General features: G+C 39.2%; 1 protein-coding gene across 3 annotated transcripts in view; it reads right to left on the reverse strand.

Annotated features, from left to right (window-relative positions):
• The window catches only part of IQCH (IQ motif containing H), a 179,091-nt gene that overhangs the window by 147,319 nt on the left and 14,835 nt on the right, over positions 1 to 16,937 (reverse strand). For all 3 annotated transcript variants that reach the window (XR_011439700.1, XM_070269954.1, XM_005603326.4), the window contains exons 4-5: positions 13,267 to 13,384; positions 269 to 385 (exon numbers count right to left, since the gene is read on the reverse strand). Coding sequence is in view for 2 of the 3 variants with exons in the window: in XM_070269954.1 (XP_070126055.1) it covers positions 269 to 385; positions 13,267 to 13,384 (235 nt within the window). In the remaining variant the exon portion in view is untranslated. The remainder of the gene's footprint in view (positions 1 to 268; positions 386 to 13,266; positions 13,385 to 16,937) is intronic.

Genomic DNA, 16,937 nt, shown 5'->3' on the forward strand with positions numbered 1-16,937 from the left:
AAATTATGGTACTAGATTATTTAGGAACAGCAAATAAAATAGAGAAATCTGAATGAGCTACAAATAGACCTTTTAAAAATAAGTTTACATTTTTAAAATCATTTCTAGTTAAAAGAAGAATGAAAGCCACTCCATTTCATCTTCAGAAATTCTAAGGACAAAAGGATCAAAATCTTTACTTAAAATCTACATTGGGTCTTACCCTACTAATATGTAACTTTTAAGTCCTAAGAAAATTAAGAGCTCATTTAAACAGCTCATTACTTACACTTGCTTTTCTCTGATTAATGTGTGGCAAACTGATTCCATAGTTGGCTTTGACAGCAGCTCTGTGGCGGATGTTCTCAGGATCCTGCATGATTCTTACATCCAACCCTATCTTTCGCTGAAACAAAGAAACAATGAAACTTTCATGCTGGAAGAACAAAAATGCTTACTAACATTTTATATCCTCAAAGGAGTATAAAGTTCTTTGAAAATAATTATTTTAATGTAATTCCCACTGGAAAATATGTATCTATTATTTGGGTCTTTTATTTACGCTGCTAATTGGTCTCTTTTGTTCATGGAACAGGAACTTTCTGCAGATTTTCCTCCATGTGTCCTACTCCTCATACAAATGCATCCTTGGATGCTATTCATTTTCTCAGAAATAATGCTAGAAGCCAACCAAGGTGGACAAAGGACTAGAATACCTGGTCTTGATTTATTTTTAGCTTTCCAGGTCAAGGATTTTGCCAGTGAAATCTATACTACACACACACAGGTAGAGGGCTCCCTCGGTCTGTTAATGTGGCCACTTTCCTCAAGGGACGTTTACAGGTAAATCTCAGTTTGGACTTGGTAAATTTACCACAACAAATTTATTTACTTCGTCATGGAGATTTTGCTATCTGTAGGAAAAATGTATGCTTTCATTAGAAAAACTAAGAGCGTCACTTTGAGCCAGGTATTCCTCATTTTAAACAATTCAAATTAGTTATTGCTGATATGCTTAAATAGGCAGAAGAGTGGCCGTGGAAAGGAGCACTGGATAGGTGTCCAGAAACGTGGGTTCCAGTCTTGCTCTATCCTGAACTGCCTGCATGTGACCTTGGGAAGTCACTTCCTCTCTTTGGAAGTCAGTTTCTTTATCTGCAAAATGAACCACTTAGACTTGGTCTCTTGAATAAATATCCACCCCCGAACCTCCCTCCCCTGCTTTGGCATTCTACGATTTGATGCTAAAAGGCAACCTGACACTTAAGGAATATGGTGGTCCCAACAGTTTCTGAAGTCTTTGGTGACGTTTTTATTGTGATATAATTTACATACCATCAAATTCACCCCTTTAAAAGTATATAATTCAGTGGGTTTTAGCATATTCACAAAGTTGTACAACCCTCACCCCTATCTAATTCTAGAACATTTTCATCACCCCAAAAAGAAACCTCGTACCCATTAAGGATCACTCCCCATTCCCGCCTCCTCCCAGGCCCTGGCAACTGCTAATCTTTCTGTTTCTTGGATCTGCTCCTTTTGGACATTTCACATAAATGGAATCATATAGCATGTGGCCTTTGAGACTTTTTAAAAAGGAGGTGTTGTGAGCAATTAAAAAAACTGACTTCCTTTCAACTGAGTGTCTTAGTTCTGAGGATGATCTGATGCAATTGTCAAAATGGTTGTAGGAAGCAGATGGCTTAGTTCATCATCCAGGTATTTCTTTGATCTGAAGCATTCATAAGTGGCCCGTGCCATTCATAAGGTCAAAATGAAGGAGAAGACGACAAAAATACCGTGGAATGCATGCTGTCTAGATAAGTTATTTCGTAACACAGGCTCCAAATCTTCCTTTTATTTTTTCAATAGCAGTTTTTAAACCAAATCTCCAAATAACTGCACTCAACTGTCCACTTTATTTAACCCACACAGGGACACAGGTTGCAAATAAGGCATATCTCTTCCCTTCTCCTTGAAGTACATGTGATGACAAAAGCAATGTAGTGCCTAATTATACATGGCTTCCTTCCGTGGGGAGCCCCCACTCACAACACTATACCAGAGTTTTTCATGGAAGCTCGGTGCCTCTTTTATTGAAATTAAAACCTGCACATAATTTGTTCCTTCTTAATTAAACTTTCGGAATAATTTCCATTCTACCAAGGATTGGGAAATTGCTAATATGCATTATATTGACTGGATGTGGCTTCTGTAATTAGGGTGTTTTTCAAATATGTATTCTGTATACAGTTGACGGTAACAGCTTCATCTCTCATGTCTAAGCTCTGTTAGAACTTTTTAATTCAGGGATCATTGGTTCAGTGGACCTTAGCTGTTTTCTTGGTTTTCTTATGTTCCATCAACCTTGTGTGGCTCTTGGACTGATGGAGAGAGGAAATGATCAAATACAGAATCATTGTGAAAACTGGCATTAAAATCCGGTTGTTCTATGCTCATTTTTACATTTCTGTGGCACCAGTGTCCAGCACAGATATTTTTGGAAAGAAATCAAAATGTAAATAGGAATCCAACAGAAATTACAGCTTGTAATATCAATTCTGTAATAGTTGGCTTCTAAAGCAATGGGAAAGCTCCTTTAGAATTATTAAGATTCTAATCTTTACTATTTTGGCACGAAAGCATGTGTATACCAAAATAACAATATGTAGCACAAATGATTTAATTTCCCTTTATAAAACATATTGAAGGAGTCTATATTTAAGTAATATTAACATATCAAATGGTTCCACTGAAAATCACTAACAAATACGTTCATAACCTAAATTTGTCTTACAAACCATCTATAGAGATGTACAGGAAAATAGTTATAAGCATAAGTGATTTAAAAAACAAAATTAATCATCTCATTAAGCAGAAAAGCATGTTCTGGAAGATGATCATTTTTTACCAACAGTAAGATAAATATCAGAAATAATTTCAAAAATTTTCCTTAAATTGGTCAAGAAAAGACAGCAATTTATTTAATCTATCTTGAGTCACTAACCAATCTAAATTTTGTATTCTCTCCTTTTGATAGTAATTACAAGCAGATATATCAAATGTGACTCTCATTTAGACTTTGGTTTGTAAAAACAAAAGTTATTATCAGAGCCAATTACTGTTTTACCTACATGGCTGCACAGAAGCAGGGAGCTCAATTTTCATCTCATCAGTGATTTTGTGGTATTTATTTTATTACTATGCCCACAAAGCTATATAAGAAGGAAATAGCTTATGCTATTAAAACCAGGGTTTGAACACAAGAGGCTAAGGTTTCTTTTAGAAGAAGTTCTGAATTAAAAACACTAGGCAGCATGTAATGCCAACTCCCCAGACATGGGCAGACCATAAAATGACATACATCTGAGCGGTAGATCCCACACAGAGTAATCAAAATTGAAATGCTTCACAAACAAAGTTGAGACAGGCTATTTACTAAGTTACAGTATTATCAGCGTAACATTATTCTCAACAGTGTTTGCTACAAGTAATGCCTTCTAAAGTGTATATTGCTTAATATCATATTCCCACTGGTTAAAGACATCTGCTGTTTAATCTCAAAACCAGAAAACAGGAAAAAAGACAAACAATCCAGTCATCTTTAACACTCTGATTCTTTCAACCATTATATGTTTAATGGAAAGGATAATAGACACCAAGTTCTGGTTCAAGCCATATGATCTAGATTTCTCATTTGCAAAACTTGCTAATAATACCTACCTTCACGGAGTTGTTTGTTAAGTTTCTTGCAAATGATAAAGTACTACTCAGGAGCCTACTGGTCAAAAACTAATGACTGCAAAGGATTGAGACACTTCAAATACATAAAAATCTGTGTGTTCTTAATAATATTTCCCCTTCTCCCCCAAAAACCTAATTGATAAAATTGAGAAACAAATCTGAAAGTGGTAGATAAAAGAAAGAATCAAGTATTTATCCTGCTTTTCCTGAAGATCTATTTTTTTCAGATTCACCAAAGAGTTGCTAAGGGAAAGTTCTTCATAGAAGCTAATAAATGCAGAAGGAATGATAGAATTATAAAATCACTACTTTGCAGTCCCTAATGAAATGACATATTTAGGTAAACATCAATGGTTGCTAATACCATTAGGTGAAAGGTTGTGGGGAACTTTATAAAGAATAGATTGAGCTGGTGATAATTGGACTCACTGATCAATCTTCACCTCATTCAAAGAGGAAAAAGAAATTGCCTCTTGAGACATTATAAGAGGAACTATACAGCACCACTCATGAAATATTCCCACCAAAAAAAATGTTATTTGAATCTGATCAAGCTTTGAGAAAAAACTACCAGTTTACATGAAATACTAGGAACAGAGGAACACGTTAAATGACACCATGAGATTGCAACCAGCCAAATCCAGACTGTAGGGGAAAAGCCTATATGACAAATGAACTGGTTTCTTTAACCAATAAATGATATTTTTTAAATGAGAAAACTTTTATAAATAAAATGAGATGCACCTGCAGTGTGTGGACTTTGTTTACATCCTAATTTGCACAAACAACTGCAGAAAGACAATTTTAAGACAAATAGGGAAAACTGAACGTGGACTTGGAATTATATAATATTGATGCATTGTTGAATTTGTTAGGTGTGATAATACGTTTTTTTAAGACCTTATCTGAAGTATTTAAGGCTAAAATGATATGATGCCTGGGATTTGCTTTTGAACACTTTACCCAAAAAAAGCAGAGGGAATAGATGAAATAAAAGTGGTAAATTATGGGAACTGTTAAAGCTGGGTGACGGTTACATGGGTTGCATTCTATTTTTGTGTCTATTCCAAAATAAATTTTCTTAATAAAAAGTCATATGTGAAGTTAAAGTGTAATTAAAATGTAATTCTTGATGATTTAGTTTTTATTTCAACTCTAACATGCTATGCCCTACGATATCCTCTCTGACCTCCCGCTAGGGCTGGAGGGATCCACAATCAGAGCATCACCACCATGACAGGAGGGTGTTGTCAGAACCCAAGCGATTTACTTTAGTCCTAAAAGTGACAAGAGGGAGTGTGTGATGTTATCACTCCTTTACCAATGAAGATAAGTGACTTCTCAAGGTGACACAACCCAAAAGCGGAGAGTCAAGATTTGATTTATGTCTCTGACTCCAAAGTCTTTCCATCAAAACGCGCTGTCGCATTGTAAAGATGTGTTAGTCGATGCGCTCTTGATTCAACCTCCTATCTGTCCATCAGATCCTTTACTCTCTCTCCAATCCCCACTGGCACTGCTATGGCCTGTGCCCTCAGTGATTATTACGTGGACCCCTTAATGGCCCCTAAGATGGGTCTTCGGACCTCCAACCCATCCTCTGCATCACCTCCAGAACGACTGAGCCTCTGGCCACTAACTGAAATATGCTTTCACCTCTTTAAAGCCCTCTAATAGCTTCCCGTAGGGTGGCGTGATCTGGCGCCTTCTTACTTTCTAGCTCCCTCTCCAGCCATTCCCTCGTGACTGCTCTGTGCTCCATTCATGCTGGATGGCCAGCCTTCTCCACATATGGCACGTTCTCTCCACCTCTGCCAGTGCGCATCCTGTTCCCTCTTCTGGGAATGTCCTCTTCTCCCCTCTTCAGTGTCTTGTGGGCACAGTTTTGCTCAACCTTGAACTCAGAGCAGGTATAAACTCCCCTGAGAGGCCTCCCCTAACTCTATCTCTCCTTTTCTACTCCCCCAAAATTCAATCATTCATTCAAACAGTTCTTGAGAGTCTACTAGGTGTTGGTGAACAAGAAAGATAAAGTCCCTGCCCACAGGGGTCTTACATTCTTGAAGGGATGTAAGGAATCAGGTAATAACCACATAAACAGATAGACAATTAATTTCAGATTGCCATAAGTGCTCTAAATAAAATACAGTAGAATAATAGGATAGAGAATAAGGGGAGGCTCCCTTCGATATGGTGGTCAAGGACAGCCTCTCTGAGGAGATGACAATTCTACTGAGACCTGAGTGAAAAAACTGAGCTGGTCATGCAAGAATCTGGGAATACTGAAGAGTGAGAAATTGATGATTAATGAGAGGGGATAATTGCAAAAGCTAAGCCCTTAATAAGAGGTTCCTGTTAATACGGGAAGGGATATTTCTTCCATTAAGACAAAGGAGAAGACATAAAATATAAGTCCAGACATAGAAAAATTGATGAATTTGATAATAGGAAGGTTAGGACTAAGTTTCTCTGTATGTGACTGAAAATTCAAAAAATATTGCTTAAATAAGACAAAATTTGTTCCTCTCATGTATGTGAAGTCCAGAGATAGGCTGTTCAGAGTTGGAAGTCCATGAAGTTGCTAGGAACCAGGCTTCTTCCAGCTTAGTGTTCTGCTGTCCCTAACGTATGGGCCACCTCCTCCTGGCTTAATATGGCTGCTAGAGTTCCAGCCATCATGACCTCAATCCAGGCAGAGAAGAGTGGAAGGAGAAGAAAAGAGTCAAAGGGCGTAAGCCAGCTATCTTTTAGGCAAGTTTCCAGAAAACTTCCCTTAATACCTCCTCTTACATTTCATTAGCCAGTACTTGCTCAGATAGCTATGTCCAACTGCAAGGGAAGCTGGGAAATGTAGTCTTTATATTGGGCAGCCATATTTCTAGCTAAAAATCAGCTGCTCAGAAAAGCTACTGGGGCTCAGTTCCTCTTCCCCTTTCCATTCTGCCATTCTCAGAGCGTTGCCTTTTGTCCTTAGGCTCGTCACCTCGTAGTTGTGAGATGATTGCCGCGGCTCCAGATGTCATGTCTTTGTTCAAGGCAAAAAGAAAGGGGAAAGGGGAGAAGGGGAGAAGGGACATGCCAGTTGTGATTATCCCCTTTTATCAGGAAAGCAAAACAATTCCTTAGGACCAACCCCCAGTAGACTGCTGCTCAGTACTCACTGCACAGAACTGGGGCACACGGTCACACTGAGCTGCAGGGAAGGCTCAGACATGAGGAATCTTCTTCCTCATGGAGAGATGACATCCCAAACAAAATCACAGTTCTGTTAGTAATGCAGATTGGGGAATGGATAGTGGGTAGGGGACTAACAATTTCTGCCACAAACATGTAATCTAATGTAGCTAAGGAGGAAAGGGACAAGGGGCAAAAGTGATAAATAGCGAGATAACGAGAGGTCAACGGATTGGAGGTGCTTGTAGTGTTGAAGAATTGTTGGAAGAACGTGCTATGTGAGCAGGCAGACTGGGATGCTGAGGTCAGAGACCGTAGTGCTGGAAACATATTTTAGAGATGAGGCACTTACTGGTTCCACGAAGCCCAGGCATGAGGCACACACCACTAGTCCTACCAGAGCCTTTTTTTCAAACTGCTATTAAAGCCCTCAGCACACTGTCTGCAGAACGCCTGTCTATAGACTGTGAGCTCCGACAGCACTGAGAGTTGCATCCCCAGCACCTAGCACATAGTAGCATTAAAATTAAAACATTTGAGGAAATGAAATAGCACACCAATGATGAAAGACATTTTTAGTTTTCTTTTTTTTTTTTTGCAGGGAAAGATTTGCCCTGAGCAAACATCTTTTGCCAACCTTCCTCTTTTTTTTTTTCTCTCCAAAGCCCCAGTACATAGTTGTATATTCCAGTTGTGAGTCCTTCTAGTTCTTCTATGTGAGCAGCTGGCACAGCATGGTAACTGACAGATGGGTGGTGTGGTTCTGCAACCGGGAAACAAACCCAGGCCGCCGAAGCAGTGAGAGCGCCCAACTTTAACCACTAAGCCATAGGGGCTGGCGCAAAACATTTTTAGTTTTACTATGTTTGTGTTGTTCTTACAACATGCCACAGGGACACAATCATCAGCTTATAGCAGTAGAGTACCAATTTCATGGCACATGGCCAATTGCTGACTCCATGCCCTCCCTTCCTTCACTGCAACAACTCTCAGGAGTTGGTGGCCGAGGAGTGATGGCTCTCCTGCATGCCCAGAAGTTAGCATCTCCTGCAAGCCAGCGAGAAAAGCATGAGAAATCTGGGATGCCACCTTTGAAATGTTACTGACACATGGAATGCCATATAAAAAAATTTAGGCAGTCTTAGCAGTTATAGTAAGTACCTTCTGTTTCTGGAAAAGGTCCTATGAGTCAAAACTATGTAGCTAACTGAATCTTCTCATAGCAACGTTTCAGAAGATACAGTCCTAAGGACCAATTTTTGATGCCCATTTTTTATAGAAAAAATCCCAAATACCATGCCTAATCACCTCTTCTATTACCTACAACTTACACACACTGTAAAATATACACCTCTTTGAAGTGTATATGTAAACCAATTGAATGGTAACCAATTATGGTAAAACAGCATTACAGATGATAGAGTATCATAACATATTATACATCATTCTAATGTGGCTTCATAACTGCCACATTAATATTACTGCAAAAAATCAGAAAGTAAAAAGGTCACCTTTATTAGGAGCACCACATTGAGAAGTTTCTTTGGGAAAGTTTAGAGGGACATATCTGAGGAAAATTCTGAGGATACTTAGGGCTACTTGTGGACAAAATAAAGAATTTATTCTGCTGCTTTTTTTTTCCAGTTATAAATTTCCCTGGGGCAAACACAGGAAGGAAGCTCAAGATCTTGTATTTTTTCTTTTTTTTGAGGAAGATTAGCCCTGAGCTAACTGCTGCCAATCCTCCTCTTCTTGCTGAGGAAGACTGGCCCTGAGCTAACATCCGTGCCCATCTTCCTCTACTTTCTATGTGGGACGCCTACCACAGCATGGCTTGCCAAGCAGTGCCATGTCCGTAGTGGGATCTGAACCGGCGAACCCTGAGCTGCCAAAGTGGAACATGCACACTTAACCGCTAGGCCACCTGGCCAGCCCCAGGATTTTGTATTTTTAACAGTGGTGAGGAAAAGCCAGGACTTTGAGGTCAAACAGACCTGAGTTTGAACCCTAGTCCTTCCATTTCTTAGCTGTAAATTACTATCATCTCTCATCCTCAGTCCCCTCATCTGTAAAATAGGGATGACGATAATTCCTTCCCAGAAAATGCTGTGAGGATGAGAGAGGACTTCATCATCACCGCTAACAGAGGCTCCCGAATGGTCTTCTGCTTCTGCCCTTGCCCTTTACGTCATATTCTCAACACGGAATCCAGAGCGACCCTTTCAAGTTGCAAATCAGATGAAGAGCCTCCAGCGCGTCTCTTTCTCATCAGAGTAACATCTGCAGTCCTCACAATGGGCCACAAGATCTGGCCCCTCCTCCTTTCCTACTTCTCTCCCCCTCGCGCATCCCTCTCCGGCTTCCTTGTTGTTCACTCTCCTATCTCAGGATCTTTGCACGTTCTGTTTCCTCTGCTCAGAATGCTCCTCCTCCAAATAGCCAAATGACCACTCCCTCACGTCCAGCAGATTTCTGCTCGTGTCACCCTACAAGTGAGACCGTCCCAACACCCCTATGTTCCTTCCCCAGCTTTTCTCTCACCAACTTACATCCTGTACATTTACTTTTCAAATCCTTTTTTGTTTTCCTAATGCCTACCCCACCCCAACTAGAATGTGAGCTCCAAGAGAGCAGAGAAGTATGACTGATGCCTAAAATAGTGGCTGGCACATACTAGGTACATAATCGAGGTTGACCAGTATTCATCAACAAATAATAAGAAGAATTAACACTTATATAGCACTCACCATGTATGGGGCCCTGTTATAAACATTTACCTGTGTTAACTCATTTATCCTTACAAAGCGCTATGAGGTGGGTGTTATCATTACGCCCATTCTGCAGATGTGGAGCTGAGGCACAGAGAGGTTAAGTGACTTGCCAAGGTGCCAGTGTAAGTGGTAGAGCCAGGATGTGAATCTACACTTCTAACCAGATATTGTCATCTGATGCCACACAGGGCACATCTAGGCACTGGTGGCAGCAATGAACGAGAGAGAGTCTCTCTCCTTTAGATTGATAGAGACTTAAGCAACAAAACAACGAAATGCAATGGATAAATCTTAGCAGATCCAGGGTTGGATAAAAGATCAGTAAAAGCCATTTGGGGAATAATTGGGGAAATCTGAGTGTGAGCTCAGTAGTCATTATATTCAAGAATTATTGGTAATTTTTTAAGGCCTGATAATGGTATTGTAGGTAAGTAGGAATACGTTCATTTCTAAAGACGCCTGTGCAAGCATTAAAGGGTGAAACATCAGTAGGTCTATATTTTAAAACACTTCAATAAAAGATAGATAAAGCAAAGATGGTAAAGGTTAACACTGTTAAATCCAGGTGAAGGAGAAATGGTTTGGTTTGTTTGAATATTCTCAAAACGTTTTTAAAAAGCCATGGAAAAGGAAAAGAATATTTTTAAAAAGTCTCTGCTCTCATGGAGCTTACGTTCTAAGACAGAGCTCACAGTGGTTGGCTCATGGCAGGCATTCTCCTCTCCCTACTCTATTCTGTAAAATCCAGCTGCCATCTTATCAGCAATTTTCCACCCAGTGTGAAGTAGGGTATAACTCACAGTGAAAATCTGTGAAGCACCCTTACTTGCCCTGACTTTTCCTTCTTTGATCTCTCACCATATTATTCTTCATAATGTCAAAAATCCTCAATAATTTAATTCTGATCAAACTTTGAAAATTTCTTTCTCAATTAGATCTAAATTCACAAAATTAAAGATTCCCGTCTCAGACACAGATCTCACACATTGCTGCGGCATATTAGATCATGCTATATTTTTTCATGTCTGATTGATAAAGCATCCATTTTTTGGAACTAACATAGGAAATAACTCTCAAGCAATGACACGGGTTTATTTTCCCTCCTCCGCAAACACACCGACTGTATCTCGCTTCTAAGCAGGTCCTTTGATCTAAACAGTTTAGGAATTTCTATTTTGAAATTGCCTTCAGACTTAGCTTGTCAGACACAACAAGAAAATCAAATACTCTCTTGGCCTATAAACTTTTCCTCCTTCTCTTCTTCCCTCCTCCTCATCTTTCGTTGTTTTTATTTCAAACCCTTTCCTTGACTGTTCTGAGGACACGTGTGCCTGTCGCCCAAGATGTTTCCAGGAGGGGCTGGGCTGGCACTGAGTCAGAGCTGAGACATACTATGAGGAAAAACCATCAGAATATGGTTTTCTCAAATGTAAAAGAAGATTGATAAACAATTCTTAATTATGATTCTTAATTACAACTGAGCAACTCCTAACCGTTTGTCATTTAAGTTTTTTGGTGTGAAACGGAATTCCAAAAACAGCTCTCCACTTTGGAAAAAGAGCTTAAAAGAGCAACTGGGGTTTACCTAGTTGAAAAGGTCTGCAGTGGGCAATTAGAGGTGGTAATATCCCAGTTGGATTTCACAACTACTTAATAATGTAAGCTTTTCAGTTGGTGTAGTAGGCTTGCCGAACAGCTGGCGAAACAGCACTGCTTGTCATTGACTTTTACTGTGCAAAATTAGGGCTATCTTTTGTGCCAGCGGTGATGCATTTTTAAGCAGATGTCACTGATATCAGGAATAAAACATCAACAGGGATCCAGGCCCTGGAGGTGAAGTCAGGATGGGAAACAGTCCCTGCCCCTTTCTAAATGAAGCTCACCCATGCTCACCGCAGCTAAAAGAACCCGGGGTTATAGTCAGCACATAAGATTCCTTATCTTTATAATCATTGCCAGGAGTCAAAACTCTTTTGGGAAAATTAATTCCTGGCCATTTATTTTTTTTCTGGAATAATAATAGCAACTCTACCTTCTACAACAGTTCTAATTTCAGATACTTTATTTCATCGTCCTTATAAAGCAGAGATCTACAATCTTCCACTTGTAGACCCTCTGTGGCCCTCCTAAGATTCCTGGCAAAATAATAAAAATTTAACTGAAGCAGGTACTTAATAGTAAGCAAGATAAGTTTAAGCTCCCTTTATCACAACACTCTCTTTTATTTTCATCCAAGACTTTATTATCATCTCGTATTTTCTTATCTATGGTCTGTCTCCCCTCACTAGCATGTAAGTTCTATGACAGCAGGGACCTGCTCTGAATTGCCCATCCCAGCGTGCCCCTAACAGTCCTTGGCACAGATTAAGTCTCCCACGGATAGTGGCTGAATGAACCCAGTGTAACAAGAGCAAGGACAAAGGTAGGAGCGGGCTGCTTTGGGAGTGCAGAGCAGCCTGCACTGACATTTTACACGGGGATGAGCATACCCTTAGAGGTAACTGTAGTGGTTTCATTTATTCCTTCAGCAAACATTTATTGAGAGTCCCCTGGCATTATATAGCACTGAACAAACTGAGATGGATGTTGCCCTAATTAAGCTTACAATTTAGTGGGCAGACAGATATTTTTTAAAAAATCATACAACCCAATATCTAATTACAAATTGTGGCAAGTGTACTGAAGGAAAAATACAGGCTAATACAACAATTATAAAAAGGGTACCATAAGTTGGCTGCACAACTCTGTGAACATACTAAAAACCATTGAATTGAACACTTAGAAAGGGTGAATTTTATGGTATATAAATTATATCTCAATAAAGCTCTTATTTTAAAAAGGGTCCCAGAGGGGTTAAGAGCACAGCTCTGGATCCCTACATTTCTGGGTTCATAATCCTGACTCTGACTCTTACTGGCTGTGTTGTCTTGGGCAATTTACTGAACGTCGCTGTACCTTGGTTTCTTCATCAATAAAATGAAGACAACAATGACACCTCTTTATAGGGTTGCTCTGGAGGTTAAAGAAGTTAGTATTCCCAAAGCACTGGTAACAGTACCTGGTACTCCAAAGAGGCAACCTACTAATACTTTGGGGGAGTCCGAGAGGGAACAGGACTCAAATTGAAGAAACACCCAGTGGAGACACAGTCAGAAACCTCCTGAGCTCTGTCCCTTGCCACCTGGAGACTCTCCATCTAGGGCTTTGTTCAAAAATTAGAAGGCATTCTGTTTTGATTTATTTTGCTTTCTGACGTAGAAATTGACAATACCATGACCATACCTGAAACAACGACATGTTTTCTCATTTAGAACACAAAGCAAATTTCCTACCTTTAATCTTAAAAAAAATTTTTTTCAAACAACTTTCCTGAGATATAATTCATATACATTAAAATTCACACTTTTAAATTGTACCATTCAGCGGTGTTTAGTAGATACACAGAGTTGTGCGGCGACCGCCACTATCTGATTCCAGAACGTTTTCATTATCCCGAAAGAAACTGGATATCCATTAGAAGTCACTCGGCTCTCCCCTCCTCCCAGCCCTGAGCAACCTCTAGTCCACTTTCCGTCTCTCTGGATTTCTCTGTTCCTACCTTTACTCTTGGAAAGGGATGTGGAAATGTACTGTGCTGTTTTTGGGGTTTCCAAAGTTTACCCTCAGATTCCAGAGGGAAAATAAATAATTTCTGATCAATTACAGCTGGAAGCAACCTAAATGGGAAAAAAAAAAAAGAATTTAAAATCAAATTTGCTATCTTAAAAGCTTCACAAACTGTAATTTTAAAACAATGCATCCTAGTTAAATTACATTTTATAGGAAATATCCTATTGGTAATTACAATAAATTAGACCAATCTTCAGCATTTTAGTCACTAAAAACTGCAGCTATTTATTAAGCATAAGAGCTTCCAAGTCTGATAATGACCATTATAGCATGAATAAAAAGCTCTATCTCTGGCTGCGTTTAAATGACTCACAATTGACAGAATTACTACACTGTAAAACATTTCTTGAAAGAAAAATACAAGATGCTGTCTTTTGTTTAAGAAAATCAAATCACAGGATAGCCAATGTTAAATATATTTAAAATGCTGCTCCCTACACAGTTCATAGGTTTTCATTCTTTCAACCTCTGCTATTTTATATAATTGCAAAGACTTAGTGATCAAAAGTGGTTAAAGGCTTTTCTTATTAAGCAGTGGGCAGTTCCATGGGAGAGTAATGTAAAATAAAATAAAGTTGTAAGAATAAGCATATGTGTACAGTGTGTGTCTTAAAAATTTTAATTTGAAAGCAGGTTCCAGTTCTTTAAAATGGTCAACATAATTAAGATCAATGAAACTCAGCCACCAATGATTCTATCTCTTGATTATACTGATGCCCATTTTTGTAAAATTATCGTTAAAAAGCAACTTGTGGGGGGGCTGGCCCCGTGGCCGAGTGGTTAAGCTCGTGCGTTCCGCTGCAGGCAGCCCAGTGTTTCGTTAGTTCGAATCCTGGGCGCGGACATGGCACTGCTCATCAGACCACGCTGAGGCAGCGTCCCACATTCCACAACTAGAAGAACCCACAACGAAGAACAACGAAGAATACACAACTATGTACCGGGGGGGCTTTGGGGAGAAAAAGGAAAAAATAAAATCTTTAAAAAAAATAAAAAAAAAAAAAAAAAAAAAAAGGCAACTTGTGGGGCCAGCCTGGTGACACAGTGATTAAGTTTATGCATTCCACTTGGCAGTCTGGGGTTTGTGGGTTCGGATCCTTGGCGCAGACCTATACACCATTCATCAAGCCATGCTGTGGCAGCGCCCCACATACAAAACAGAGGGAAATTGGTATAGATGTTAGCTTAGCAACAATCTTCTTCAAGCAAAAAAAGTAAGATTGGCAACAGATGTTAGCTCAGGCCCAATGTTCCTCACCAAAAGAAAAGAGAAAAAAAAGCGCAACTTATGGACTTTTGGCTTTGTTCCAACATGTAAAGAACCTGGAAGTTATCACTCCCATCCTCACAACGAGAAAAAGTTGAACAAACCAAGAAAGATCTCTTCTTAGATCTCTTAGAGAACTGAGATCACAGGGAAAAATGCTGCCCCGAAAACCGGTGGTTAGGCCCAAGCAAAGCCTGCTGCTAGAGCCAGTCCCTGCAAGAACACACAAACTCTCATCAACAAATCTCTGTAGGCTCCACATGGATTAGCTTGAGAGTTAAAAATTATGAGGGGCTAAGTCTTAGGGAACCCCATACTTGGTGAGTTTTACCTCCAGGAGCCCCCGTATTCTCACTGTGAAGATCAGAGAAAAATCTCCTGCTCCCCACGTGGGGAAGGGGAAAGAAACCATGTTAAAATACTCCCAGAGAGTTCTGTTCTTTGTTCCATTCTCTGTAATGAGCACCAGCTTTCAAGAAAAACTGTTTTACCAAAGCCTTATCGGACCTGAAGAAGGGCAATTAGCAAACTCCAGCCCCCTCGAGTCTTCCCGCCTCACCTAAGGCAGGGGCAAATGCTGAGAAAAACTTGTGAAGGTGACAGTCCAGGAGCCTAGACCCACTCAAAGAGTGAGACCTAGTCACACGATTGTCAAATGCCTTCCCCAGCACAGGCCTTACCACCACACCTACAGAGCCTCTGTACAACAGAGGGTCATCGATCAAAGAACAGCTCGGCTCAGACTCCATCTAAGAAGGAGCTTCTAGGGAACCCAAAGACAACAGAGGAGACAAAAACAAAGACAGTGGAGGAGATTCAAGCCTCAGACACCTACAGTTACAGCAAACAGTAAACATAGTGTAACTCTTAGCCAGAGAAAGGCCTACTTACCTTGGTTCCTATTACCCAATATGTTATGTCCAGCTTTCAATAAAAAACTACAAGGCATTCCAAGAGGCAAGAAAACAACAGTCTGAAGAGACAAAGCAAGCATCAGAATCAGATTCGGATATAACAGATTTTGGAATTATCAAACCAGAAATTTAAAATAACTATGATTAATATGCTAAAATATTAATCTTAATATCCATTAATATCCAATGGAAAAAGTGGACAAGACACAAGAAAAGATGGGTAATGTAAACAGAGATTGAAACTCTAAGAAAGAATCAAAAGGAAATGCTAGAAATAAAAGTACACTGTAAGAACTAAGGAATGCCTTTAACAAGATTATCAGTAGATCACACACAGCCAAAGAATCAGTGAGCTTGAAGAAATGTCAATATAAACTCCAAAACTGAAATGCAAAGAGAAAAAAGAATGAATGAAACAGAACAGAAAATCCAAGAACTGTGGGACAATAACAAAAGGTATAACAGATACGCAGTGAGAATATCAGAAAGAGAAGACAGAGAGAGAAACGAGCAGAAAAGATATTTGAGTAATAATGACTGAAAAATTTCCAAAATTAATGACAGACACCAAACCACAGATCCAGGAAGCTCAGAGAATACCAAGCATGATAAATGCCCAAAAAAACTATACCTAGGCATATCATATTCAAACTTCGGAAAACAAAGATAAAGAGAAAATCATGGAAAGAGACAGAGAGAAAAAACACTGTACCTACAGAAGAACAAGGATAAGAACTATGTCAGACTTCTCTTTATAAACGACACAAGAAAGAAGAGATTGGAGTGAAATATTTGAAGTGTGGAAAGGAAAAGATCAACCAAGAATTCTGTATCCAGCAAAATTATCCTTCAAAAGTGGAGAGGAAGTAAAGATGTCCTCAGACAAACAAAAACCAAGGGAATTTGTCACCATAGACTTGTCGCGCAAGAAATGTTAAAAGAAATTTTTCAGAGAGAAGAAAAATGAAGTAGATCAGATATGGGATATATGAGGCAAAAAGAAATCTGGGAACCACATCCCACGTCCTTCCTTGTGTCCCAAGGTCCCTAACTGGTCTACCTTCTTCTCTCTCTCTTTCAAAGTCATCTTAGGTTTGTTTTATATATAATATCCAGAGTTTTAGTTGTACTTAGCAGTATAGGGGAGATTATGTCTACCCTATCCTCTTAGAAGTGAACTCTCTTAGTATATTTCTTAGGAATTCTTTTTCCCCCATGGATTATATATTTAGAAGTGAATTTTAATTGAAATAAAATGTTGTAATCTGCTTTTCCCCTCCACATATACTGTGAGAATTTTTCCACATCATTAAAATTTCTTGGACAATATCAGTTTTAATAGCTATATAATATATGCATAGATGTGTTATGGATTTAATTATTCTTTTACTGTTCACATTTAAGATATTTCCAAATTTA

The sequence above is a fragment of the Equus caballus genome, chromosome 1, assembly GCF_041296265.1.
Source record: "Equus caballus isolate H_3958 breed thoroughbred chromosome 1, TB-T2T, whole genome shotgun sequence".
NCBI lineage: Eukaryota > Metazoa > Chordata > Mammalia > Perissodactyla > Equidae > Equus > Equus caballus.